Source organism: Triplophysa rosa, linkage group LG4, assembly GCF_024868665.1.
Source record: "Triplophysa rosa linkage group LG4, Trosa_1v2, whole genome shotgun sequence".
Taxonomy (NCBI): Eukaryota; Metazoa; Chordata; class Actinopteri; order Cypriniformes; family Nemacheilidae; genus Triplophysa; species Triplophysa rosa.
The window spans coordinates 31,286,024-31,311,732 of record NC_079893.1 but is presented as its reverse complement, the minus strand read 5'-3'; the positions used below and the strand labels follow the sequence as shown (position 1 = coordinate 31,311,732).

General features: G+C 44.5%; 3 protein-coding genes across 4 annotated transcripts in view; 1 reads left to right on the top strand and 2 right to left on the bottom strand.

The window, feature by feature from the left end:
• zmp:0000001082 (integrin alpha-D) overlaps window positions 1-18,583 on the bottom strand; it is a 31,034-nt gene extending 12,451 nt beyond the window's left edge. The window contains exons 1-21 of the mRNA XM_057330692.1: window positions 18,436-18,583; window positions 16,281-16,401; window positions 10,376-10,464; window positions 7,255-7,322; window positions 6,826-6,940; window positions 6,451-6,581; window positions 6,221-6,363; window positions 5,845-5,995; window positions 5,215-5,350; window positions 5,048-5,124; window positions 4,755-4,872; window positions 4,534-4,676; window positions 4,279-4,422; window positions 4,010-4,207; window positions 3,749-3,879; window positions 3,244-3,398; window positions 3,007-3,173; window positions 2,821-2,931; window positions 2,662-2,732; window positions 2,389-2,530; window positions 2,202-2,300 (exon numbers count right to left, since the gene is read on the bottom strand). Coding sequence (XP_057186675.1) covers window positions 2,202-2,300; window positions 2,389-2,530; window positions 2,662-2,732; window positions 2,821-2,931; window positions 3,007-3,173; window positions 3,244-3,398; window positions 3,749-3,879; window positions 4,010-4,207; window positions 4,279-4,422; window positions 4,534-4,676; window positions 4,755-4,872; window positions 5,048-5,124; window positions 5,215-5,350; window positions 5,845-5,995; window positions 6,221-6,363; window positions 6,451-6,581; window positions 6,826-6,940; window positions 7,255-7,322; window positions 10,376-10,464; window positions 16,281-16,401; window positions 18,436-18,493 — 2,568 coding nt within the window. The 5' untranslated portion in view covers window positions 18,494-18,583. The remainder of the gene's footprint in view (window positions 1-2,201; window positions 2,301-2,388; window positions 2,531-2,661; window positions 2,733-2,820; window positions 2,932-3,006; window positions 3,174-3,243; window positions 3,399-3,748; window positions 3,880-4,009; window positions 4,208-4,278; window positions 4,423-4,533; window positions 4,677-4,754; window positions 4,873-5,047; window positions 5,125-5,214; window positions 5,351-5,844; window positions 5,996-6,220; window positions 6,364-6,450; window positions 6,582-6,825; window positions 6,941-7,254; window positions 7,323-10,375; window positions 10,465-16,280; window positions 16,402-18,435) is intronic.
• A 1,463-nt stretch (window positions 18,584-20,046) lies between these two features.
• On the bottom strand, window positions 20,047-22,825 carry wfikkn1 (WAP, follistatin/kazal, immunoglobulin, kunitz and netrin domain containing 1). Its single transcript, XM_057330698.1, has 2 exons — window positions 22,631-22,825; window positions 20,047-21,570 (listed from the first exon to the last, which is right to left on the bottom strand). Exons 1-2 carry the CDS (start codon window positions 22,823-22,825, stop codon window positions 20,047-20,049), a joined length of 1,719 nt encoding a protein of 572 aa, XP_057186681.1.
• A 1,438-nt stretch (window positions 22,826-24,263) lies between these two features.
• The window catches only part of LOC130552427 (transmembrane channel-like protein 7), an 8,673-nt gene continuing 7,227 nt past the window's right edge, over window positions 24,264-25,709 (top strand). For both annotated transcript variants that reach the window (XM_057330694.1, XM_057330693.1), the window contains exons 1-2: window positions 24,264-24,394; window positions 25,443-25,689. In XM_057330694.1, coding sequence (XP_057186677.1) covers window positions 24,376-24,394; window positions 25,443-25,689 — 266 coding nt within the window. In that variant the 5' untranslated portion in view covers window positions 24,264-24,375. The remainder of the gene's footprint in view (window positions 24,395-25,442; window positions 25,690-25,709) is intronic.

Below are 25,709 nucleotides of genomic sequence, written 5' to 3'. Positions count from 1 at the left end.
AGAGACGGGGCAGGATCCGTCCCTATCCGATTTCCCAGCGATGTGGCTGGGGTCGGGCCCAATGGTAGCCTCGATCACCCTGAGGTCTTCCCATGAGGGCCGCTTCGCCGCGGCTGCTGATGGGGCGATGGTCTCCTCTTCGCTGTCTCCTCCAGGGGGGGCCACCTGAGTGGGGGGCGCCAGAGCTGGAGGGCGTCGAAGAGGACCAGGGCTGCTGGGAAGCAGACGGTGCATGGGACTCGACGGCCGAGGTGGCCGAGTCGCGGCACGGAGGACTGTTTCTTTACTGTCGAGAACTGCGGTTCGACAGTAACACCAACCAACCCCCCCCTTGCGAGACGGGTGCGTCGAGAAAGCGGACCTTCTCGGCGTTACTCATCTGAGCAAGGTTCGGCCAGAGGAGTTTCTCATGGACCACAAGTGTGGACATCGTCCGACCCAGGGCCCGCGTGGTCACCCGTAGAGCGAGGTCGGTGGCGGTGCGGAGTTCCTGCATAAGCGCTGGGTCGGTCTTACCCTCGTGGAGCTCTCTCAACGCCCTGGCCTGGCAGGAGCCATAGCGTGGAGAGAGGAGGCAGCTTGGTCCGCCGCAATGTAAGCTCTTGACACCAGAGATGCCGAGACCCCACATGCTTTGGACGGGAGTCTAGGTCGAGCCCCCCCCAGGTGGCCGCCGCCTACAGGCATGAGTGCACCAGGGCGGCACCACCTGGGGGACATCGACGTATCCTCTAGCTGTCTCAACCTCGAGGGAAGAGAGGGTGACAGAACTTTGTTTGACGTGAAACATGCCGGAAAGGGGGCGTTCCAGGTCTTACTAAGTTCCTCATGCACTTCCGGTAAACACGGCACTGGGGGCGGGCGCGGCTTGGAGCCGCGCTCAAACCCGAGGCGCCTGGTAGCCAGCCGCGAGCACCGGGAGAGGCAGTGCGGGCACTGCAACCCAACACTCACGGCGGCCCGGGAACGCATGGCTGACATTTCGACGTCCGCTTCTTCCTGGGCTCGAACCCCCCGAGGGAGGGAGCCCGAGGAATCGTCGGAGTCGGATGGCAGTTCGTCACCCCCCGATGCTGCAAGAGACTTCTCATCATCACGCATCGTATCCGAATACGTGATTGAGGAATAAGACGGCGGACCGTCTCCTGGGGAACAGTCAGACGAGCGAGACGAGGTGCGAACAGTCCGTGAGCCAGGCTGGCAGATTATCGCTCACAGTAATCCTCATATCACTCTTACTGCTTGCCGTAGCGGACGGCAGGGCCGTAGTCCTGCCGCCAAGGAACGGGGAGCAAACGAGGTGGTGGCTGAGTCCCGTGGGAACACAGACACCTGTGAAGCAACGTCTGAATCGTCACCGTCTGCCCCAGCGTACTGGAAGCAGGCATCGTGTCCGTCCCCCTCCTCGATGAGTGTGTTGCACCCATGAGAACAGCAGGACATGCCACGCTGGAGAAATTTGCTCTTTTAGAAAGGAAATTTGCTCAAACACCTCTGGAACTGCCGAGACGCCCAGGGGAGAGTCACTGCAGGAAGGGACCATCCGCTTTCTACGTCGTAGATTCCAGCAGAAAAATGATCACCAAAGATCTTAGAGAAGCTCATCAGATGCGTAGGCTCTGAAGAACAAAAGGTGAATGAATGAGCACGCCGGCTTCCCTCTTATACCCGGACATCCGGGGAGGAGTCCGGCATACAAATTTCATTCGCCAATTTTCATTGGCCTTTTCTAAATACTCAGAAGATGATAGGTTCTCAAGACAAACCCCATTCTGTCGGTTCGACACAACGTCGAGAGACCGACAGAAAGGGAACTTACTTTAGTTTCTGCATTTGTGGCAAGGAACCACACAGACGTGCACGGACATGGATTTGTGCGCGAAAGTACCGCACGAGTTTATGTTTTCGGACCGATTCAAATGCGTGACTGTGTTGCTTTTACAAGCGTGAATTAAGTTACTACGCTGCATATATATTCGTTTTTTGCCGCTATTATCGATGTAACTGATTACACTTGACAAATAAACAAAGTTGTTCAAACTTAAACTTGAAATTTATACTGGGGCACAGCAGATTTATTCTGGGGCATGTCCCCCAGTCAAAGGGGTCTAGCGATGCCCCTGGGTGTGGTGTTACAGTGATGTTTCATACAAAGTTACGGTGTGGTGTAACTGTAAAGTGTTGAAATAAATAATGTTTACCGTAGTGCCGCTTCGGTAAACTGGTAGACTGATACTGCAGGTGGTTCTATTCGTAGCACCACTGTCTCGATCACCACAACTGCTGCTAGTTCGGCTGGACTGTTTGTTCAACACACACATTTACTTTAAAGTGACCAGAATTCTTATAAATGAAGAAAACATAGAGTAGACATGTGGATAGCAGTACCTTAACAGTATCAAGTTTAGAGAAAGAGAGGCCTTCTGGATAATGCATGACTATACTGGTGTTATAGGAGTCATCTGCTGCGTTTTTCAGTGTTATGAGAACTGTTAAATGAGCTTGATTCACCACCAGTAGCGTCTCATTACTGCACACACACACACACACACACACACACACGCACACACACACACACACACACACACACACACACATTTCAATACAACCAATATACAATGCTAGTCCTACACATTACAATCATATCATGTTATTTCTCACATAAAACTGAAGTCCAGTCTCAGGTCAGCCACACAGCTGCTGTTTGAATTACAGCTCTTTTCAAATGGCACCTATTTACATACAAAATCTTACTGTCAGAAAGTTGAATAATCAAAACTACATGCAGCAGTGTTTATATTGAGTCTTGGGTCAGCTCACCTCAACAAACTCCTCTGTCCTGCTGTGAATGTCAAGAAGAGCAAAAATGTTTCCAGTCTGTGAGAAATTCATTACGATCTTCAGAGGAGATGCCGTGTCAGAAACACATCGCTGAAAACAACACAACGCTCAGCCATGGTGAAAGCACGCTAGTGTTAAAAGCTGTGATATACAGATGACACATACCGGCATGAAGACTGAGAAGTTGGAACAGAAGGATTTAGAAAGCAGCAAGACGGACATCTGCTGACTCCTTGACGTTAAATTGTGCAGTCTGAAGAACCCTCGATTCATTTCTCTCAGCACATCCAGATTAATGTTGAGTGCGATTTTCAGATTCTTGTTTAGTGATCCTGAGAGACGCGAGAGATCAGGCTTTCATCCTCACATGATGATGACATGATGTTAAATGAGTGATGTTACCTCTGCTGTTGGTCTGCTCGGACACACTGAAACATGAAGTGAGGGTGAACGCCTGAAACAAATCACCAGCTGTGCCTGAACAGTCAAAGTTGTGTATGTTGATTTCTTTGGGACTGAAACTGAGTTGTGAAGATACAGACATCACGGGCCGAGCTCTGACAACACAAGAAAGAGTCAAAGCATATCAATACCAGACAGATAGATGTGCTCATTTCTAAATAACACTGTGTTGTTTACATCATAACATGACGATAGTTTTGTATAAAAGGATTTGTTTGGGTTCTACTGAAGAAATAAAGACATATACAGTACATAGACACGAGGATGGCGAAATTACAAGAGAATCTTCATATTTGCCGAACTATTTCATGTTTTTAACAACAGTGATGGCCACATAGTGGCAAAACTTTGATGTCGACGTCGTTCATATAGAGCTGAACCTCTAACCAAAGACCGTGAGTGACTCTTCAGACTGTTTGTTTTTAAATGTTGTGAAATGTCTTACTTGAGCAGAACGATCCCTCCATGTGCTCCAATCAAAACATCTGTCAGATTATCATCATTCATGTCCAGCTGACCCACAACAGAAACTCCAAACTGCTGCAGGCCGGGCAGAACGCTTCGCCCTGAGATCCGCTGAACAAACAAACAAACAAAGGTTTCCTTCATAGTGGAGACCTTCCATTGACTTTCAGCATCTTTACAGATTCATTACAACATGGTTGTCACGACAAAACAGATGTTCATACTAACTGGTGGTCTTTACCTGAGGACTAGTTTTAGTGTTTATGCCATGCGTCTTATCGCCAAGGTAGATGTAGACCACTCCCGTCCCGTCATCTTCCAGCGGCGCTCCGACAGCCACATCTGACAGACCGTCTCCATTCAGGTCCTTTAGTGGCGCCAAAGACGCAGCAAACCTGCCCGCGTTTGACTCGCACACGTTCAACATCTTCTCAAACGGCTACAAAGAGAAACAGATGAGCACGAAGCTGTTGATGTGATGATCATATCAGGGGAGTGTGCAAATACAACCTTTGATAAAGAGTAGACGTACAGCTTCCCTTCTGTCCGCGGCCGACACCGGTGATATAATGGAGCCCCGACCAGAAGAAAATCTGATTCTCCATCAGAGTCCACGTCCAACAGACCGAGAGACGCTCCAAAATATGAGCCGATCTGAAGTGAAGAACCAACACAGTGCCAATACAACATGGGATTCACGAACGATGAGTGAAAACAATGCACACTGACATGAACAACATCTCATGTTGAGGTGTGTTGTGTCACCTGATCTCCTACGATGCTTCTATTCACACTCCATGTGTTTTCTGTCTGGATGAAGAGAGTCACCTGACCCATGTGTTCAGCTCGCGGCGCTCCAGAGAACAGCAGAGAGACGCCACCTCTCCGTCCAATCACAGAAGAGTAACCTGAACAACCATCATCTCCATCAATCAAACAAGCAGAAACTCCTCACAGCACACACAAACACACGCACGCACACACACCCATGTATGAGTCTTTGTTGACAGCCGGATCTTTAATCTCACTGAATGCAGATCCTCTCACTTCATACAGAACTCCACGCCAGTCATTAGATCCCACCGAACCCACAACCACAGAGTCCTGAAACAAACAAATCAATCATCTGCCAGCTCACGTGTGACACCAGCAAACCTGAAGATGTAACTCATCTTCAACAGCTTTTCATTTCTTCGTCATTCTTTCTATGCTCAGCAGTGTTATTTCAATCAACTCGTCTCGTCTGCAGTATCAAGAGAGAATATTCTAGATGTCTTACGTCAGTGTGATAGACAACACTGAATCCACTCTGAGATAACTCATTCTGTCTGTCTCTCCCATGAGCCTCCTGTGAGCCTAAAACACACGTACAGAGAGACCACTTCTGCTCACGTTCACTTCTAAACATAAAGACCTTTGTTTTCTTCAACTACGTGAACATTTTACCTTCTATATTGTAGATCTTTTTTTGCAGGTTGTCAAGGAGTCCCTGAAGTCCAGAGTAATGATGGATGCGGAACGTGTTGTTATGTTTGGGTTCTGAAGCCAGTGTGTACAGGTTTGTCAGGCTAACGTTCCCCACCTGACAACACAAAACACTCACAATCTTCACCCTTCCAGTACACTTTCAGTAACATCATGCATTCTGTATCTGTATTCATATGGATTTACTGTAAAGCTGCTTTGCAACAAGGCAAAATATTACATTTACGCATTTGCCAGATGCTTTTATTCTAAGCGTCTTACATAGCATTCTATACATTTGTATCTAAGGGAAGTGCAATCCCTGGGATCCAACCCATGACCTTGGAGTCACTAGCGCCACGCTCTAACCACAGGAAAGCTAGTGCTACAGAAATGCATTTTGAAAAAAAATGAAGCGTCTCATCGTCTTGTGTTTGCTATGCTAACTGACAGCAGGTGCTTAAAGGGTTTGACTGTTGGCCACGCCCACATCGCCATGAGGACATCCAAAGAAAACTGATGGTAAGCCAGAGCATGTTTCAACTTTTTCTTTGGACTAACTCTGATTGACCATTGTGCATTAACAGAGTACATCTTTTGACAAAAACTCACCCCAATGATGTAACGCAGGATATTTTGCACATCACTTTTCTTCGTGACATTATAATCATCATTATCACTGGGGTCTCCATCAGTTATTATCACCAGGGCTTTTGTGGCGTTGGGGTTGGCTCCAGACGATACATTATTCAACAGCTTGTCTCTGCGGAACCAAACCATCAGAATTCTTCATCATGACGCTCTCAAGACAGATTCCCTCTACACATCCACATACGGTAAATCACTTTCAGCGGACATATCAGAACAATAAATGTCCAATCAAATGAGTCCTGGTCGAATTCATTCTTTGTGTTTTCTGTGTCCTATCAAACAACTTATTTCAGTAATGCTGTAAAATCATGCAGGACAATTTAAACACGTCACTCACAAAGTGAAGTTTATTGCACCGTGTGTGTTTGTGAGGCTCTTCATGTGCGGCTCTTTCATGAGTTTCTCTTCAGCACAACGCTTCTGATAGTCGTTGAAGTCAAACACGGTCCTGAAGACATTTGAAAACTGGACAGCAGCAAACTAACACACAAACACAAGCATTCATATTAATATTATTAGGAATGTGTGCAAATATTACCATCACTTAAACATGAAGTATCATTTTACCTTGATGGAGGAGTTTGAAAGTTTTGTCATGATATTTATAATGAACTTTTTGTTTAATTCAAAGTCTTCTGGTTTCATACTTGAAGATCCATCAAACAGAAACACTAGATTGACATCTCCCTTTGTGCATTCTGTAGAAAGATGCAAAATGATTTCTGTTCACCAGCACCCAGCGGTGACTCAAAGTGCCATATCAGCAACAAGACAAACAAAATGTGAATTAGAACATAAAGAACATTAGATATAATCCTATAACCATCCTCATAACAACAACAGGCATGACTTAAAGTGTTACAAAGTGACCCCCAAAGTGAGCCCACGGCAACATGAGCTTACAATTTCCTCAAAACTGGATGTGCGATAAATGGATCAGACCTTGAAACCCTGTGTTGAAGTAAGACACCGGCTGTAAACCGCTGTTGTACTGGTAGCAGATGCCATTCAGATACGAGTTTCCATCACATACACGTGCAAGAAATGGACTGCAACTCTGAGAAAATGTTTCCAATGATATCACAAGGTAAATTCAAGAAGAAGAGTTTATGAAAAGCAGACATAAAGGATCATAACAATATATCACTGAAGAATTATATGTGTAACACTGAGATTGCACCTCTTTACTCATACAAATGTCAATATATTCAGTCTGGTCAACAAATATTGTTCTGACTACCAAAACTCAAAGATTACCTTCAGATTTTTACTGAATATTAAAATACGTTTTTCTCCCACATGATTTTATGTTGTGTTGCTGTTTTTCAAAATGAATGAAATGCAGTCAGTTGATTCAGATGCTAAACTTACAGTGATGCTGGTGGCAGCAGAGGACGACACCGCAGCGGACAAATCAAATGATCTGTTGCTCTCTGAACCTGTCAAACATCACCAATCACATGAGTCACAGTGTGTGTGTGTGTGCGTGCGTGCGTGCGTGCGTGCATGCGTGCGTGCGTGCGTGCGTGCGTGCGTGCGTGCGTGTGTGTGTGTGTGTGTGTGTGTGTTCATTGACATAGTGAAAGATGTGTATAAAGGCTCCTTTATTGAAGTAATTTGTGGAAATCAGCTCACTCATCCAACACCTCTCCAGATAGGCATCACAACTGGTTGCCCTTGGGGTGCAGTTAACTTTATCATTGCTATCAATCAGTGCTTGAAGTGGATGAGCCAATGTCCCCAACTTAGATTTGACTGACAAATGTCCACCGTCACTTACCATGAAGATAGAGGCTATAAGAAAGGTGGCGCTCTAAAGTACAACATCTGTTCTCCAACGTTCACATTCAACAAAAAGTGCTGAGCGAAATGAATAACAAAACAGTAGGTTAGTGCGAAAGTGGTTTGGACTTAATACACATAGCACCCGTGATATTATCTTTCATCCTCAATAGGAAGGAGGGTTGGGGGTACCAAATGTGACATGGATTCACACCAGCATGTGGATTTTCCATCTTCTGAACATGTTGAACAATGAAGATAAAGATGTCAGGGAGTTGGCTCGATCCTCTTGGACTTAAGTAAACGCAAGTTGTCATTGACCAAAGAGTCGGAGCCTCACTTCCTTGGCTTCAGAAGGAAATCCAGTGGGAAACTTGACGCTCATTCAGCTGGTTTTGGTGTTTGGTCAAACTGCGTTTGGTCAAACTGGCCGTTCGATCTGGAGTATCACTGGAGTGGGTGAGGTCGGACTCTGGGACTGTGAGAGTCTCAGAAGACATTATCACTGACCCTCTGACCTTTATAAAGGCAACAGCCACATACAGTATGGTGACAGTAGTTACCCGCTAACATCTCGAGGGGCATGGCGAACACTCTTGGATCTACACCAACATCGACAAAAACAACACTGGGTTGGATTGAAACTTCAGGGAAAACTTGCATGCCTCCCCTCTGCTGACCACTCTGTCTCTCAGTCATTTCTGAAGAATGATGTGCTAAGTGAGGACATTGTTATTTTTACAGTGAAGTGAAGTGAAGTTAAGTGACCTATTTGTCAAGTATGGTGACCCATACCCGAAATGTGACCTCTGCATTTAACCCATCCAGAGAGTAGTGAACAAGTGGTGAACACACGTACACCCAGAGCAGTGGGCAGCTATCACTGCAGCGCCCGGGGGGTAAGGTGCCTTGCTCAAGGTCACCTCAGTCGTTACCCGCCGGCCCTGAGGATCGAACCGGCAACCTTCTGGTCACGAGTCCGACTCTCTAACCATTAGGCCCCTAAAAGCTAGATTACAAGTACTTCCTACTAGATTCAATCTCTCTATCTAGTTTCTGCAACTCAGGTCTCTCATTGTTTGCATCACACTACAGAACAGATTGTTGAAACATTGCCAGACATCTTGAATGGCTGCCATGCTTATAAGGGGATGTATACGGCACGCCGCTACAGAATAGTGGACATAATAATAAAGGATATATCAAGCTTCCTTTCACCTGAAGTAACAATGCATAATCATTCTTGTGTAAAGCCCTCGATGTTTCAATGTATTAATAGTGATTTTGAACTCTTTTCACATCTATCTGCTTACACACCAGATGTTATTGTCATTAACGAGCAGTGCAAAGAGGTGTTTGTTTTGGAGTTGCTTGTACCTTTGACTCGAGTTTGGAAGAAGCTTTTATGACTAAAGTCATTTAATACCAACCTCTCTTGAATACCATTGCAGAGTTGGGTTACCGGAGTCGATTGCTTGTTTTTATATTTGGCAGCTTAGGGCACGTACATAGGCTGGTTATAAGAGAACTTGGGATGTCTAAAAAGAGGGCCATGCGGCTAGCAAAGAACTGTGCTTTGTCTGCTATTATAGGCAGCCGCAGTTTATGGTGGAGACGTTGTTATTTATATCCCTAACAACTGAGCTGCATATTTAATATTGTGTAGATTTGTTGTATGCACTGATCCATGATTGTTTGTATCTATAATCAGTGTTGGGAGTAATGCGTTACAAAAGTAATGTATTACAGTAACATATTACTTTTTGCTGTAACGCCGTAGTGTAAGGCATTACTAATCAATTTTCAGTAAGATTTTACTCGGTACATGTTCAGTAACGCTTGCGTTACAACAAACTTTTCGCCCGCGAGACATTAACAAATCAAAAATCCCGCAAGTAAGTTCTATTTCCTGTTGGTGAATAGACGCGTGTGGTGTCATTCATCTCCCTCTGGCTGGTGGAACTTTGAATTTTGTATTGTAACGCGGCATGATTTCAGCCTCTGAGCTAAAGGTCCAAGGCTATTGGCCCCGCCCAGTTCGTTGTAAGCGCCAGTTTTGCGGTTTTTTCCCGCACAATTGGGCTATTTTGAAAATGCAGTTGCGGGAAAAATTATGGAGCCGCGGGTTGCGGGATTTTGGACTACTTTCATAATGTACTGCGGCCGCCAAAATGTTTATTTATATTCTAAGGATAAATGTTAATTGATGAGATTCTTAATGTGTATTCATACTCGGATGAATACCTGGCAACTCCAGGACCGGGACGTTCTCAAAAGTGTGGGGAATGAGCGTCTGACAGACAGGCTACAGTACAGGGAGGGACGCGGGAGCTCAGCTCAACCAAAGAGGAAAATATAGCGGTGGTATTAGACAATGCATCCGAATTATATTTTTACCAATGTTTTGTAAGGTGCATGTCACGTTGCACAATGAAAGAAATCACGCGTGAGTGTTCAACAGTTGATTCTTCCGGCTGCCAAATAACACGTTTGAGCAGCTATAGCCTACGCAGTCTAGAACAACTAAAACATTGAGGTGCTTGTACACATTATACATGTGCAATAAATTTAACCATGCTTATTAACAAGTAATCTGTAATGTATTACAGTTTGGAAGTAACTTGCACAACACTGTCTATAATACAGTATGTCCCTGTAAATTATTTCTTTCAAGAGGACTTGAAAATAAAATAATAAAATGTGTGTTTACCTGGCTGCAGTGCTGTACAGTGCGATAGATTTGAGCTACAGGTGTACATTTTTCCTGTTGAATTGTTTAATGGAGCTCCAACGATGATGCTGCAGAATCAATCAGAGTTTACCATTGGTTAGTAGACACACATAACACATCATCAGCACACACACTTCACTCTTATTATTATTATCGTCATTATTATTAGACCTATTATATAGCCTGCTAATAATAATGTTTCTGTCTGAGCTACACTTAAAGATGTAATAATCAACGACTCTTCTCAATGCGGAGTATCTAAACCTTTCCTTCAAGACTTCAGTGTTATCAGCAAATTAAATTATGAAATTACAATAAAGCCGACACAGACGTGATTTTGAGGTAAGAAATGTAATAAAACTGTGTAATATTAAATAATATTAATGTATTTGTTTTTATAAGATCGGACTGATTCAGTTGTCTACTACTGTATTATGATGACGACAAAGATAATCTTCACAAACAGCAAATTGTGTCCAACAGCGTTATATTTCCGCCATCTTCCAGATTATTTCTTGTACTGGTCATCACGTCCTATTCTGCTCGTCAGTCCGGTCATTAGAAACACTACTATCTGATAATGTCACTACACGTAAAGGTCTATATATTCAAATATTAAAGTAGCTTTCTGTATTTTATAAATATGTGTAACCGGGTGAAAGTAAAATAACCCGCAAAGTGCATATTTACCCTCTTTTAATCCCCTTTGCATGTAAATGTATTATGTGAAATGTGCACTTGCTGTGATGTGAAAATAGCATGCAATACTGTGCACTGTAAAAAGATGTTGCGGCTCCTTCTGTGTGTGTGCGCAGAGGGAGCGAGAGCGCCGATGCGAGTTGAGAAGCAAGTGCACGGGCCTTGATTTGGTGAGAAAATATGACGATAAAGTTAATAAAATATTAAAATAGCAATAAATATCAACTTATGAGTGTATTTCGATTGCAGCCTTTAGGGTCTGGTCGGTGGATGGCTGCATTCTTTGCACATCCATTTAGCTTTCTCATTAGTTCGTGTGAGGTGACTTCACATTAAGTGTGCTCTTCAGAGGTGTCTGAAGTTAAGAGCGTGAGTGTTTATTTCAGTTTACGGTTATAATATACACTGTCATGTAACTCATATGTAGTCTGTGTTCATGTAAAGTTGCAAAAGGTTACTTAATTACGCTCTCGTATTGTATTAGAGGGGAGAGGTGAAGCACGTTTACTCGCACGTGAGCTAGGGTCCATGTGAGCACTCGGGTTTGAGAGACTGATGATTTGTTTCTTTGTTTTGTATATCTGTTTTATGTTTGAAATGTAATTGAACTGTGTTCAATGTGTAGTCATAATTACTTTTGACCTGAGATATACTAAGCAGCAATAGTATACTTTGTAGTTTAAAGTGCTACAAATGTGCTGCCTGCGCTTATATGTGTTTCATTTGTTAATGTGGATTGTTACATGATGTGTATTTGTCTGTTTTCCTCTTATTTAGAGTCACTACCATTGTTTATTTTGGGTGGTTAAAAAAGAGCTGTTCTAATTGAAAGGGCCGGATTATCCAATGGGCATTATGGGCACCGGCCCAGGGGCCCATGTGCGCTTGGGGCCCAAGAAAGGGGGAGCTATATTCATTCTCTGGCCCGCACACACGCAAGTGCGCACACAAAACAGTGTTTCTAACGTATGCAAGTCTGTCTCTTGATTTAGTAACTTTTGCAAGCCCTTTAGCAGCTTTTGATCAGGAGAAGCACAAAGCGAAATATCCAGCGACCTTCCGATAAAGCTTTCATTCAGTGGGAAAATGTCGCCAGTGCTGTCCCGCAAGCGCAAGGTCTCACTTTTTCCCCGCGTAGGGATCGTCTCAGTGAGCAGCAGGAAGAAGCAGCACATTCGACAGGTGACTCGAATGAAATGACTACAAAACAACGTTTCCAACAACCTGTCACTGTTATCCACTGTTTGAAAGTATAAACATGAACACATTTCATCTGTAAATATGCATATAGTTACCTAGACAGAGGCTGTGTGAAAGAATGTAGCCCAAATCGCCACTTTTTATGGTGATTTGTTAGATGTCGCGCTAAGTCACTAAATCAAGAATCTGAAAATATGTAAATGAAAATGGCTTTATTGTTGTAAATATAATCTATAGGCTAGAATACCCTCACAGTTGTCTTAAAATCTCAAAAGGTAAGAGTTTTTTACATGTATTTGGTGGTGTTTCTTCGCCAATAATGAATTTTGATATAATGTTGATCAGGTCTAACTGCCTTACTTTACCGATTTTCAGCCTTCGTTATTAGAAAATCCAGAGTACTTTTACATACATTGCAAAATGTTTACTTACACAGACTCGTGTATGTATACCTATAATATTTGTTAATGCCGTTTAACACATTACACGCTTACATGAGTCGCGAGGTGCTTGGTACACAAATAAAGTTTAACCAAAGGACAAATTACTCTTATAGTATAATTAATAGCAAAGTCTGCCCTTTTATTCTTAGAAAAATTAAAATGTTAATAAGAAAATATTTGAGAATTACACTTAAGAATATTCTTAAGAACGTCCTATAATTTATCTTAATAAAGTTCTTATATTTTCTCTTAAGAACAGTTTTGTGAATCCGGCGTGTTTGTGTGTGAAAAACTGGTAGAATCTGATAGAACTGAATTAATAGGTAGAGGTGAGGCAGTGTGTGCTTGCAAATGCCAGTGAGTTACAGTATGCAGGGAAAAGTCTTGATATTGTTGCTGCTGGTCCAGAAAAGCATTGTTGCAATCATGAGGTGTAAATCTTGTATGATGGACTATGTGTACAGGTGTTGATATTGTCCTTGTCCAGGTTGTGATCATAGTTTGTAACTTTATTGTGCGCCCGTGCGTATGGGGGGGTCTACAAGACACTTGTGCCCAGGGCCCCTGAATTCTTTATCCGGGCCTGCTAATTGAGCTATTGAACAGACAGACTGGAAGTACTTTTTGTTTTTATTTTCTTTAATCCTTTGTGTACCAATTGACTCATTCTAATCTGAATTTCTCGTGTCCATAATTGGGCATTCTTTCTCCCAAACCTGACTAAGTTCATCTTTAATGCTGCATCCATTTCAGATGTAGTCGGGAATAAAAGAACCCCTGTTAATGTGTAGCCAGTGTTTTGTCTTTATTAACGTCTTGGTTACGACTGTAACCTTTGTTCCCTGATGGAGGGAACGAGACGTTGTGTTGAGAGACAGACTGGGGTTTGATCTTGAGAACCTATCATCTCCAAGAGGAATTTAAAACGCTAATGAACTTGACAAATGGCACGCGCACGCCAGTCTCCTCCCCGTGCATATGGGCACAACATCTCGTTCCCTCCATCAGGGAACAAAGGTTACAGTCTTTCTTTCAGTCGGTCTCTAGACGTTGTGTTGAGAGACAGACTGGGGACCTATACGACACCCCACGGCACTGAGCCGCATCACGAGCTCAAGCGGAGCAACACTGACTGGACTAGCGAGTCACAAGTGAGCGCTGCCACGAGACTTAATCTTCCAGTGGAATCGGTAACTGGTAGCATACTTTGAGAGGCTCATACCGACGGAAGTCACAGGCAGTGGCATTGTCTCTCTGTTTTAGTGAGATAGCCGCCAGGTACCGTAAGGGAACACTGGGAAGCACTGCTCTCTCTACTGAGAGAGTGTACTATGGAGGCAACATCCTACCGCAAGGGGAGGTTACATGTGGAGACACCAGCATGGTCTCACCAGCGGGGAGAACTACATGGGATATAATGCGCAAGCCCGAGTAGGGAGCACACGACCCAGGTGGGTTGAGCCACCGGGGGGAGGTCACAGGTTCGCAGACAGGGAAACCAAGAGTGAGGAAGTCAACATATGGGATGACTCTGCAGGGGAGTCACTATGTATGGGGAAACAAATCCAAGTATAGGGGTCCACCTGAATAGGCCGCCGGTCTCACCTGCTGGTAGCGTGGCTGACACTGGTTCCACGCGGAGATTGTAAAATCTTGCGAAGGTACTGGGCATAGCCCAACCCGCAGTACTACAAATGTCTGCCAGAGAGGCACCCTGGGCCAGTGCCCACGAGGAGGCCATACGCCGAGTGGAGCGGGCTCTCACTGCAAGCAGACACAAGCGATCTTGGGACCGGTATGCCAAAGTAATGGCATCCACGATACAGTGCGCCAGTCTCTGTTTGTAGACAGACCTCCCCTTGTGCTGGCCCCCAAAACAGACAAAGAGCTGCTCAGAGCTCCTAAAGCTCTGCATACGGTCCAAGTAGAGGCGCAGGGCGCGTACAGGTCCACCTGCGCCTGGCCGAACCGCTCCCTTATGAGCCGGACTGCACGGGGATGCTGTCGCCAGTCTCCGCGGAGCGTCCCCTGACGAGAGAGTGCATCGGCTGTCTGGTTCAGGTTGGCCGGGATGAAGGTGGCTCGCAGGGACTTCATCACCTGCTGACTCCAGAAGAGGAGGCAACGGGCGAGTTGTGACATCTGCCGAGAGCGTATGCCGCAGCAGTCGTGCTGTCCGACTGGACCAGCATGCGTTTGTTCTGCATGAGGGGTTGAAACCTCCTCAGTGCCAGAAGGACAGCCAGCAACTCTAGGCAGTTGATGTGCCATTGCAGGCGGGTGCCCGTCCAGCGCCCCGACACTGCGTGCCTGTTGCACAAGGCACCCCACCTGTGCAGGGAGGTGCAAGGGGTGAGGGTGCGAAGGCACTGAGGCGTGATAATAATACCCCTGGTGCCAGTGTGCCACGTCCTCCAAGTAACGCGACTCTGAAGCCAGTGCCCAGTACCGACTGTGCACGCTTGTTGGTGAAATGCGTTCCATACCAAGATTAGAGATGCTCTGCGCTGGGGAGAGCCTGCTCTTTTCCCGGCTGACCTGAGGACCCAGGCAGTCTAAGTGCTGAAGCATGAGGTCCCTGTGTATGCACAACAGATCTCGCGAGTGAGCCAAGATCTGCCAGTCATCGAGATAGTTGAGTATCCGCGTGCCCTGTGCCCTGAGGGGAGCTAGGGCCACCTCCACGAGTCTGGTAAAGACCCGGGGAGGGAGTACCAGACCGAAGGGCAGGACTTTGTACTGGTACGCCAACCCCTCGAACGTGAACTGTAGGAACGGCCGACGTTGAGGGAGAATGAGGACGTGGAAGTACGCGTCCTTCAGGTTGATTGCCACAAACCTTGGTGGTGCTTGTTTAGGGAGTGCAGGTCCAAAATGGGGTGCAGCCCCCCACCTATCTTGGGAACGATGAAGTCCGGGCTGTAAAACCCAGGGGACATCTCGACTAGAGGGACGGACTCTATGGCACCCTTCGCCAGAGGAGCGGTGACCTCGGCCACAGTACGGAAGCGTTCTCCCCTCGGATTGAGGTGTTCGCTGCATGCATCTTAAGTCCAGCAGTGTAGTAGTTTTCTTGAAGATAATAGTTGCATGACATCCAGTCACGCAGGTTCCGAAGAAAAAAAAGATGAATGAATGGGCACCGCCATCTCCTTTTATACCCGTATGCACGGGGAGGAGTCTGGCGTGCGCGTGCCTGTGCCCTTCGCCAAGTTCATTGACGTTTTAAATTCCTCTCGGGGATAATAGATTCTCAAGATCAAACCCCAGTCTGTCTCTCAACACAACGTCGAGAGACCGACTGAAAGGGAACAAGGTAATTATAAACTCGGCCACATATGGTTAAAATCAAAACAGATAAAAAGAGTGAAAGAGCATTTATCATTTCCAAAATGGCCTCTAAGTGACCCGGAAACTAATCAAAACCCGCCATCATGTCAGAAGTAATCCTAACTTCCGGCTCAAGTTTTTCTATTGCATTTACACATGTTTACCAGCGGATGTCCCCAACGTGCCACTGTGTGCATGCGTGTGTGTCTCACCGTTTGCCAGTATTTTCAGAATGGTATTGATAGACACTGTAGCCAAAGAAATCATCTTGTGAGCCATTAAATGTCAGTGGATTTTCTGTATCCATGTTAAAGGCATCTGAACATCTGAACACTACAGGAGAGAGAGAGAGAGAGAGAGAGAGAGAGAGAGAGATTTGATTCAAGTCAATTCAAATTTCAGTCATTTTTTTAAACTTACATGCAGTTCTATCCTTTACTTAGCGTCGTATTTTAATTCCACTTTAATTTTTGTAGTATTTGTATTGGCTTTTATTTCATGAGTTGAGAGCTTAGTGAGACTCAAGAAAGGTTCAACGTTTCTTCGTTTTCTCTTCCTGTTTTCATGGTTTCATAAAGAGTTGAATCTCTTAGTACACTGAAAGCCCAGACACATTTTACATTACATTTATGGAAACTTATTCAGTTTAAAATGTCATGTTCAGACAGTACAAAACATTTTCTGTTTTATAAATGATCTCGTAACAGTGAGATTTCAGTTATGTTACTAAGTGAACTCTGTGATCTTTGCTTCTGATAAAGTGGTCTCCCTAAAAACGAAGGCGACATTAAATAAAGCATAAGGTATAACTTCACTTATAACACAGACACCTTAACACTTGACACACAAACATCAATAACAGCTAGTGACAGTAAACAAATGCCGTGAAGTAAAGCTTTACCACATTAATAATAGCCAGCTGTGGTAACATGTTCTGCAGTATAAATCAAGGCAGCGTCATACAACAGTTACATTTCTGCATTTTGCTAAGATAAGCTGCCATGAGTTGATTTCATGTTTCTGGTAGAATGAGAGAAAACGTGCAAATCTGGTGCACTTAACTCAACACACTTGAGTAATGAGAGGGATATACTGTATGTCTGGAGTGATGTGAAGATCAAACATGACTTGACTTTCATCAGGAACACTGCAGCACCTCAATCAACACGATTCAACAGATCACCTGCTCTGATTCACAAGCTGCACTTCATTTCACTCTCTGACTTTAGCTGTTTGTCGCCTATAAAAAACCAGCAGCCCACTGGACTGACAAACACGAACCAACACGTCATTCACCAACACACAGTGTGTCACTTCTAGATCTTTCTCTGTTCCTCTCTAACTGTCTGTATGGACACTAAACACACACACACGTCTGGTTTATTATCTCTGTGGGGACAGTCCATAGGCGTAATGAGTTGTATACTGTACAAACTGTATATTTTATCCCCTAACCCAACCCCTAAACCTAAAGATCATAGAACACTTTTTGCACTTTTAGATTTTGTAAATATCGTTCTGCACAATTTATAAGCTTTTGTGCCCATGAGGACCTCAATTTTGGTCCTCACAGTGACACGAGTCCCCATGTGTTGGTGTGCATTCAGGTTTAGGTCCCCACCGGGATATACAAACATGAACAGACACTCACACACACACACACACAGTGTAGCAGATGTCAGTTTCTGGCCCTAATGTTAAGTTATATTCATCACCATAATGCAGGTCAAGCACACACACACCATATGTCTGAGATTATGTTGTCCTCAGCATCTGTGTGCGTGCGCGCGTGTGTCAAACATCACCAATCACATGAGTCACAGTGTGTGTGCGTGTGTGCGTGTGTGCGTGTGTGTGTGTGTGTGTGTGTGTGTGTGTGTGTGTGTGTGTGTGTGTGTGTGTGTGTGTGTGTGTGTGTGTGTGTGTGTGTGAAAGAGCAGTTCCTGTCAACATATAGCCACTAAACATACCCCACCCTGTTCCCGATACACACACTCACATTACATTATTGTAGTCTATAGAACGCTTTTTTTCTTTTTAAATGTGGATGTCCTCAAGATTAACATTTTAAGATTCAGATCTTCTTAAAACCTATTGTTCTCAAACTTCAGCACACACACACACACACACATATATTTCATTATATACTGTATTTCAATATACTTCATTATTGTAGTCTATAGAACACTTTTTTCTCTTATTTTTTTTTAAATGTGGATGTCCTCAAAGTTAACATTGTAAGATTCAGATCTTCTTAAAACCTATTGTTCTCAAACTTCAGCACACACACACACGAGCAATGCAAACATGACATGTGAGACATTACACACTCTTGATCAGTTTTATAGGCAGATGTGTTATTCTTACCGTATATAAAGAGCACAGAAACAATGAGTCTGTCCATGTTGAGTTTCACTCTGCTCATGTGTCTTCAGCTCTTCCTGTGTGTTTCCTCATTTCCTCTCTACAGGTCATATGCGTGCGCGGTGTGTGTGTGATGTGATAGATTAAAAACAACAGCAGTGTGTGAATTATTACACATGATATTTAGATTGTGGTGTTCAATGATTAGAACACACACAGGAACACACACCTAACCTCAGAAGTGCTGCAGCTCATCACAGGAAGGGTGTGTTTCAGACCGGGTTTTGGTTTTATAGATGGTTTTGTGCAGTTCTCAATACCTCAATACACAACACAAGAGTTTAACCGAGGATCAGTTTGTCATTTATACAAAATGCATTCATTGAGCACCTGCAACAAAATGTAGGAAATCTTTTTTCTTCCATTCTGAACACATGCACATCATGTTCTCAAAGTAAACCTGTCATCCAAATGAGATCCATGCAATAATTCTGTACTGATAAATAAAAAACACCTCGATGTAGATAAAAACAAGATGTACTTTCCTCTGTCATTGAAAACAGCTCTGCAGCTCTTCTGTGTACAATGACTCTGAGATCTAAGGCATGCTACCAATGGAACACATAATTTTTCTAATATGTGTGACAACTAAGATCCGCTGTGTTTTGAGAATTCTCTTATTTTGTTCATTAAACAGCTACTAATATAACAGGTGTGTAATGTAATTGTAACATGCAGAATGAGTTGAAATTGAAACAATGTCTAAAAAGTGTAGACATTACATTGACATTTATTCATTTGGCAGATGCTTTTATCCAAAGCGACTTACAAGTAGGAGAGCTTATTAACCTTTTTTCAACACGCTAAACAGTAGTGCTAGTTTACAAGGCCATGCTACTAGAGGATTAAAGCTGAAGCAAGCAAAGGAGAGAATGAACAAGAAGATTGTTTTTTAGACACAAGACACAGACAGTTATTGGTTAGTCAAATAAATGCGGAACAGGCATGTTTTGAGCTGTTTTTTGAAAGTTATGAAGGATGCTGCAGTTCCGGTGGAGGCTGGCTCATTCCACCACAGGGGAACTCAATGAATAAAGGTTTTTGCAAGCGATTTGGTGCCTCGCTGTGATGGAACAACCAGGCATCGCTCATGTTCAGAGCGAAGATGACGGGAGGGGATGTAGACCTGGAGCAGTGAGTTAAGGTAAAGGGGCGAATTTGCCGTTATCGTTCTGACGGCCAGTGTCAGCGATTTAAACTTGATGCGGGCGGCAACTGGCAGTCAGTGAAGTGAAATCAGGACATGGGTTATAAGTCTTAAGAGTTTAAAAAGGGGAATCCATTTTGTCAATTGTGTGAAAAAGCCTGTTAAACAGAAAACACCTCCGCTCTCACACACACATAGAGAAGTAACACACACTACATACACACACATTCACAAGTTCCACTTGTCTGTAACTTAGACATCGTGCAACACGCACGCACACACACACACACACATATTTGATAAATATACAAACATAAGTAGGTTGATTAGAAAAGTTTTTGTCTGGCAAATGTATAAATGTTAAATGACACATTATTACTTCTTATGTCACATATTCAAGGCGGGTGTCAATTCTGAAATCTTTGCAGCATCTCACACGTCTTCTTGTTCAGCATCTCATGAATCTTTTTGAGTCGGCGATCAGAAACAGGTCGGACATAACTGTGGGGAAGAATCATGGCCACACCCTCCTGCACCTCACCCATCACCAGCAGAGGGAGCTCCTGGTGCCGGGTGAAGTTTGGGCATGGGCAGCTCCAGTCCATGCGCGTGAGCATCACCTCAAGGTGTTGCGTTTTGAAGAGCTGCAGACCCATCTTCTCGTCACGTAAGACCTGCTCCAGACAAAAGCGAGCGATTCCCGAGTCCAGCTCCTCGATGAGTTCAGTGAGCCGCCCTACAATGGCGAAGTCGCTGCGGCACAGACTTTCCACCATCTTCCCTCTCGTCCGGCAGCTTTTGCATGGACGGCCGCTTGATCGCGGGCAGCTGGCTTCGCATTCCTTACGGGTGCGGAAGTTATTCCTGTTGCCATGGCAACCGCCGTAGACGAAAGCCTGGCACTGTTTCATGAGGCTGTTGTAGGTCCAGCGTGCTTCCCAGCGCTTGCAGGGACCCTGAACGGCAGGCAGCGAGCACACGCCCAGCCCCTCGCGCTGACACGACGAACGGCACGCCTCGTACGTCTCAAAGCGGTTGCGGCCGCCCTCGCAGCCTCCGTGCGTGAACGTGTGGCATGAACCCTGCATTGCGTCGTAGAACCAGTCCACCCGCTTGTTGCCGCACTCGCCCCTCTCTACGGCTGCTATGCAGTCGGCCGTCGAAAACGGCGGCTCCATCAGCAAGCTCGCCTCTGAGTCGTCAAACACATCATCGTCACGCTTTACGACAGAGAGCGGATAATCAGCCAGCAAAGTTCCTGCGACGTTGCGTGCGATGCAGGTGTATATTCCGGAGTCCCAGAGCTGGGCGTTGAACACCACCAGCTGACCGATGTTGGTTATGACCACGTTCCCGTACATCTGATCAGGCCGCATGGCGATTCTTTCGTGTACCTCAGACTGCTTCTCCCAGGTGACGTCGGGTTTCGGGTGGCCAATTACGTCGCAGTGAAAACTCGCTGTTCCACCCAGGTAAATGACTTGGTGCTGTGGGTTGGAGTACAGGCTGGGCGGAAAGGCCACGGAGTCGGCCTCGGTGGGCATCGGATGCGGGGTGGTGTCTTGAGGCAAGGGGCTGGCGTTTGGACCGGACAGGTGATAACGACACGTGACCTCGGTAAGGGTGACACCCTGAACGCAGGCCTCGGCGTCCATGTAGCAGCGGTTGAAATACGTGAGCCCGTCGGAGGCACAGGTGAAGCTCGGCTCTCTTTCGCAAAGATCCAGACACTTGCATATCGGCTGTCCCTCCCACACATCACACACCGCCCCCTGCTGGCTGCATATGAACTCATCGCAGCTGGCCACACCCCCCAAGAGCAAACCCCCACCTGATTGGCCATCAGCGGAGGAGCCGTCTGAGAAACGGGCGGCCACACAGCTCAGGAGGCCACACACGTTAGTACAGCACTTCTCATGAGTAGCGCAGTCCTGTAAAACACACACAAGAACACACACAAACACACACACTGTAAGAAACATAACACCTTTCTGAGTGTGTGCAAAGCAGAAACAAGTCAGCATTTAAGGTGTGAATTCAAGAGCAGCAATCAAAACCAGCACCTCTTTGGTTGGTATTGTAAAGTGAAACTAGCACTGAAAACCAATGATTTAAAATGTTCATGAACTGAGAAAATAAAAATACTAAAGGTACACGAAGCTAAAACGGTGACTGAAAGAGAAAAATAAACATATAACGAGTAAATTTTCGTTAAAGAGATGGAACGTCAACGGAGTTCATGTCAATGGAGTGTTGTTTGATGATCAACATTCTTCAAAACAGAAGAAGAAATCAAGTCATACAGATTTGACATGACACGAGGGAGAATAAATGATGAAAGAATGTTCCTTTTAAGAGACTTTTTTATGATTCATATTTATTCAAACGAAATTGAATTTGCATGCTCCCCTGCAAATGTCTTCATTCGGCAGATGCTTTCATCTCAAGTGATTTACAGGCAAGGAAAATCAACATGTCAAACAAGAGCTTCAGTAGCTGCAGTGTCACAAAAAAGACAGAAAGTTATGTGTGTAAAGTTGGTGAAATAGTGTATAGCCTAAGTGCAGACACACACACGCACACACAGATATCCTAACTAAACTCTTAACTACTACTACCAATCATAATATATAATAATTGCTCAAAAAAATGCAAATCCAAGGCACTTCTTCCGGTTCCAAAATGTTAAAAAGCCTTTATTCAAACATGGCTCATTATAGAAACAATAAAATGACTAAAACACTCATTTTTAATGTTTCTATAATGGGCCATGTTTGAATAAAGGCTATTTAACATTTTGGAGCTGAAAGAAGTGCCTTGGATTTGCATTTTCTCGATATCATTTTGAACCCAACCAAAGAGCACCTTCTGGGACAATAAAATGGAGGACCTTTCAGCACGCAGCGCTCCAAAATGTTTCTTTTGAGTTTATAATAATGGCTGTTCATATGATTTTTACGCAGTCTCAGATGATGATGTGTTAGTGTTCACCTGGTGTGTTTGGCATTCCCTCTCACAGGTGCTCTGAGCGTCCACCCACAAGTTTGCGTTCACGTCATTTGGACAGACACCAGCACGATCCGGATCAACGGCGATGAGCTGGACCCACATGAGGAGGAAAGACAGGAGAGAAGATCCAGACCTGCTGCGTGCAGCCGTACGAACAGACAGCAATAAAACACACATGGATTCATGCAGAAGGATGCCCGCTGTGGGTCCGGACAGGGCTACGAACGTGATCCTGCTAGCCAAACAACAGCACAAACATAGTCAAGAGACACGAGCAGCTTCTCGGGGAAGACGGAATCCAGACGTCCGGCGCAGCTGCTCTTCATGTTCATGTGGAGGAGGTTCTAGCTGGTGTGACCGGTGTGCCTCTGACCCCCGTCATGATTTAATATGCAAAGCTTGCTGGGAAAGCACGTCCAGCTCAATATCAGATCATGTCTCTTTGTCCACAGACACCCCCGTGGAGCCCCAAACTTCATTCATTGAGCGCGACCCTGAAACCTCCGAATGACTTCTGACCCAACACACAGAGCGGGGTCACGCCCTCCACACCAAACTCAGCTCGCCGTTATACAGCAACGTTGATTTATGATCCCGTTCGTCACCGTGAGTTTCATCTGGACATGCATGTGCGTGTGCGAGAGAGATAAAGAGACGGGTTTCATGACGGTAGAGAGTGCAATACTTTTACAATCCTGCGGTCTTCTACATGTTCCTAAACTGTCAACAGAGTGCAGAGATAGATGCCCTCACCTGAGGACCAGATGTGTACAGTGGCCACGCACCTCTTTTCAATTTTATCCACGTGCCATATTACTCTCATTATCCTTATTGCAAGCTTTTATTGTGCAATATAATATCATACTGAACAAATCACAACGTTATAAGCTAAAAGATTTGCAGTAATATATCACTTATAGGCTATCTGCCAAAAAACATGATTACTACACTTTTATTATGAAATCACAGCTCATTTTTTATGAGAACTTATTAATAATAAAAATAATCATTAATCCAAGGAAGAAACATGAATTTAATGAATCAGGGTTATTATCAGTACTATTTATTACATCACTGTGTCCTCTTACTTATTGTCATTGTCATCATGAAGTGAACATTTATGACTAAATAAACGAAGAGTTTGGTTCCCAAATGAGTTTCATATCAATCAAACTGCATTTGGTTTGTTTTGATTTAAGCGATAATAACTTTTTTTCAAATACAGCTAGCTTACACAATAAAAACATGATAACATAATAAAAAACATGATTTTTGTGAGTTATCTCATTTTGGAACCAAACTCTTCATATTTAATCATTAAGCAATCAGCGCTAGTAGTAGTTTAACTGTGCGCGGTTTACGGTTGCCTAGCAACGCAGCGACTTCAAGATATCACCCGGCATGTATGTGAGCCTTAATCAGCTATTTTACAACAATCAATCAAAATGCTGGTAGTTGTTTAACACTCGGCACTGTCGCAACTGTTTCGTGGTGTAATGTTGTGTTGTGTCGTTGAGTTGCTGTCCAGCAGACGGCGCTACTGATGCGGAAACACACAACGCTTTCGAACTGCTCTCGCGATACTGGATGTCATACGCCGATCGGTCTGCGCAGCTTCACGTAAAGTTTCACATGCGTAAACACACAACGGACAGACGGTGACAAGCGCTCATCTGATCACTTGTGTCGGTTATATGATGGGATTTTGCGTTTGATGATGATCAGGGATGGACCCGACTGATGCAGGTCAGTGTCGATCGGGGTTTTAACGTTTTAGCGCGTGAATAATGACTCGCATTCCACATGAACAATAAGCCGAAGTTCGGAGGAGTTTCTGTTTGTGTGTTCAGTATGAAATCAGACACCAGTGACACTAAACTCGCGTGTCCTGCCAAACACAGCAAAACATGCTGAAAATATATACATGTTGATATATACGATATCAACAGGTTTGTGTGAGAATTTGGTTTATTTTGGCTCAATAAACACTCGAGTAAACAAAACACTGTAATATAATAATTATGATGATGATGTTGTTGAACTTTATTGTTAACTCTCTGAAGTGAAGTGGGTTTAACATGCCAGATGGAAACTGCAGACGAGTCCGAACGTGTTTATGTGAGTGAGGAATGTCTCCTCAACATTTACTGCAGCACAGAATTGACCGGACTAAAACTACAATTGTGGTTTATGATCAAACCCAGGTAATAACGTTATGGGAAGCAAACACGAATGTTCTTTTTACGTCGTTCTTAACGCTCACAGAGCGTTTCCCTTACCAATTCATCCTTGCAGCAATCGCGGTGAAGTTCGTTTGACATTCGGTTTCATAACAATTCAACCTTTTGGGGTCTACCACTTGACTTTTTTGCCCCATAACTCTCAGGATCTTTTAAGAAATTTGCAATGACTGTCTTACTGCGTCTAACCTCGGCAGCGATGGCACTTGGTCCTGCAGCTCAACAATCCTGCCACGTTCACAGACAGAAAGCCTTTTTGCCTTTGCCATCAGGAGATCATTACAGTGTGACCGCCTGAAGAACAATGACATGAAAGCCATCTTTTTGTGCAGATTTTAACTTTTTAAGGCTATGGTCTTAAACTTTTGATCAGCCTATGAACAGCTTGTTCGAGTTTAAATGAAGTTTTCAATAATTGCCTACTCTCTGTTTTTTGTCTCTTGCTTTGGCATTTTAAAGCTGTACTTACAACCTGGTGACGATCCACCAGCGAGAAATGAATACTTGTAATGTTTGTGACAAGATTGTGACATGTGCCTGTTTGTTTCGATCAGTGTTCTCCACAGACCGCCATGTCCCCAGCAGTCATCTCCTGCTGGATCAGCTGCCCAGTTATCAGTCTCTGCTCTACCGGAGAAAATCCAACACTAGTGGCAGTGCTAGGAGGAGGGGCAGTGGGCGTGTCCGACAGCCGTCCGTCATCAGTGGGAAATGGCTGGAGCAGAAGACTGTTCACAGCGGAGAAGAGCTCAGACCTGTGAGGGAGCTTCCCAAGAGCATGGAGGACAAACGGCAGGAGAAGTGAGTTCGTCTGTGTGTTT

Excerpts from the sequence above, each read along its gene's own strand:
- wfikkn1 (XM_057330698.1), bottom strand. The coding sequence starts at position 22,825 with ATGTGTGTTTTATTGCTGTCTGTTCGTACGGCTGCACGCAGCAGGTCT. Across the intron at positions 21,571-22,630 it reads GGGAATGCCAAACACACCAG|GACTGCGCTACTCATGAGAA; the intron begins GTGAACACTAAC and ends TGTGTTTTACAG.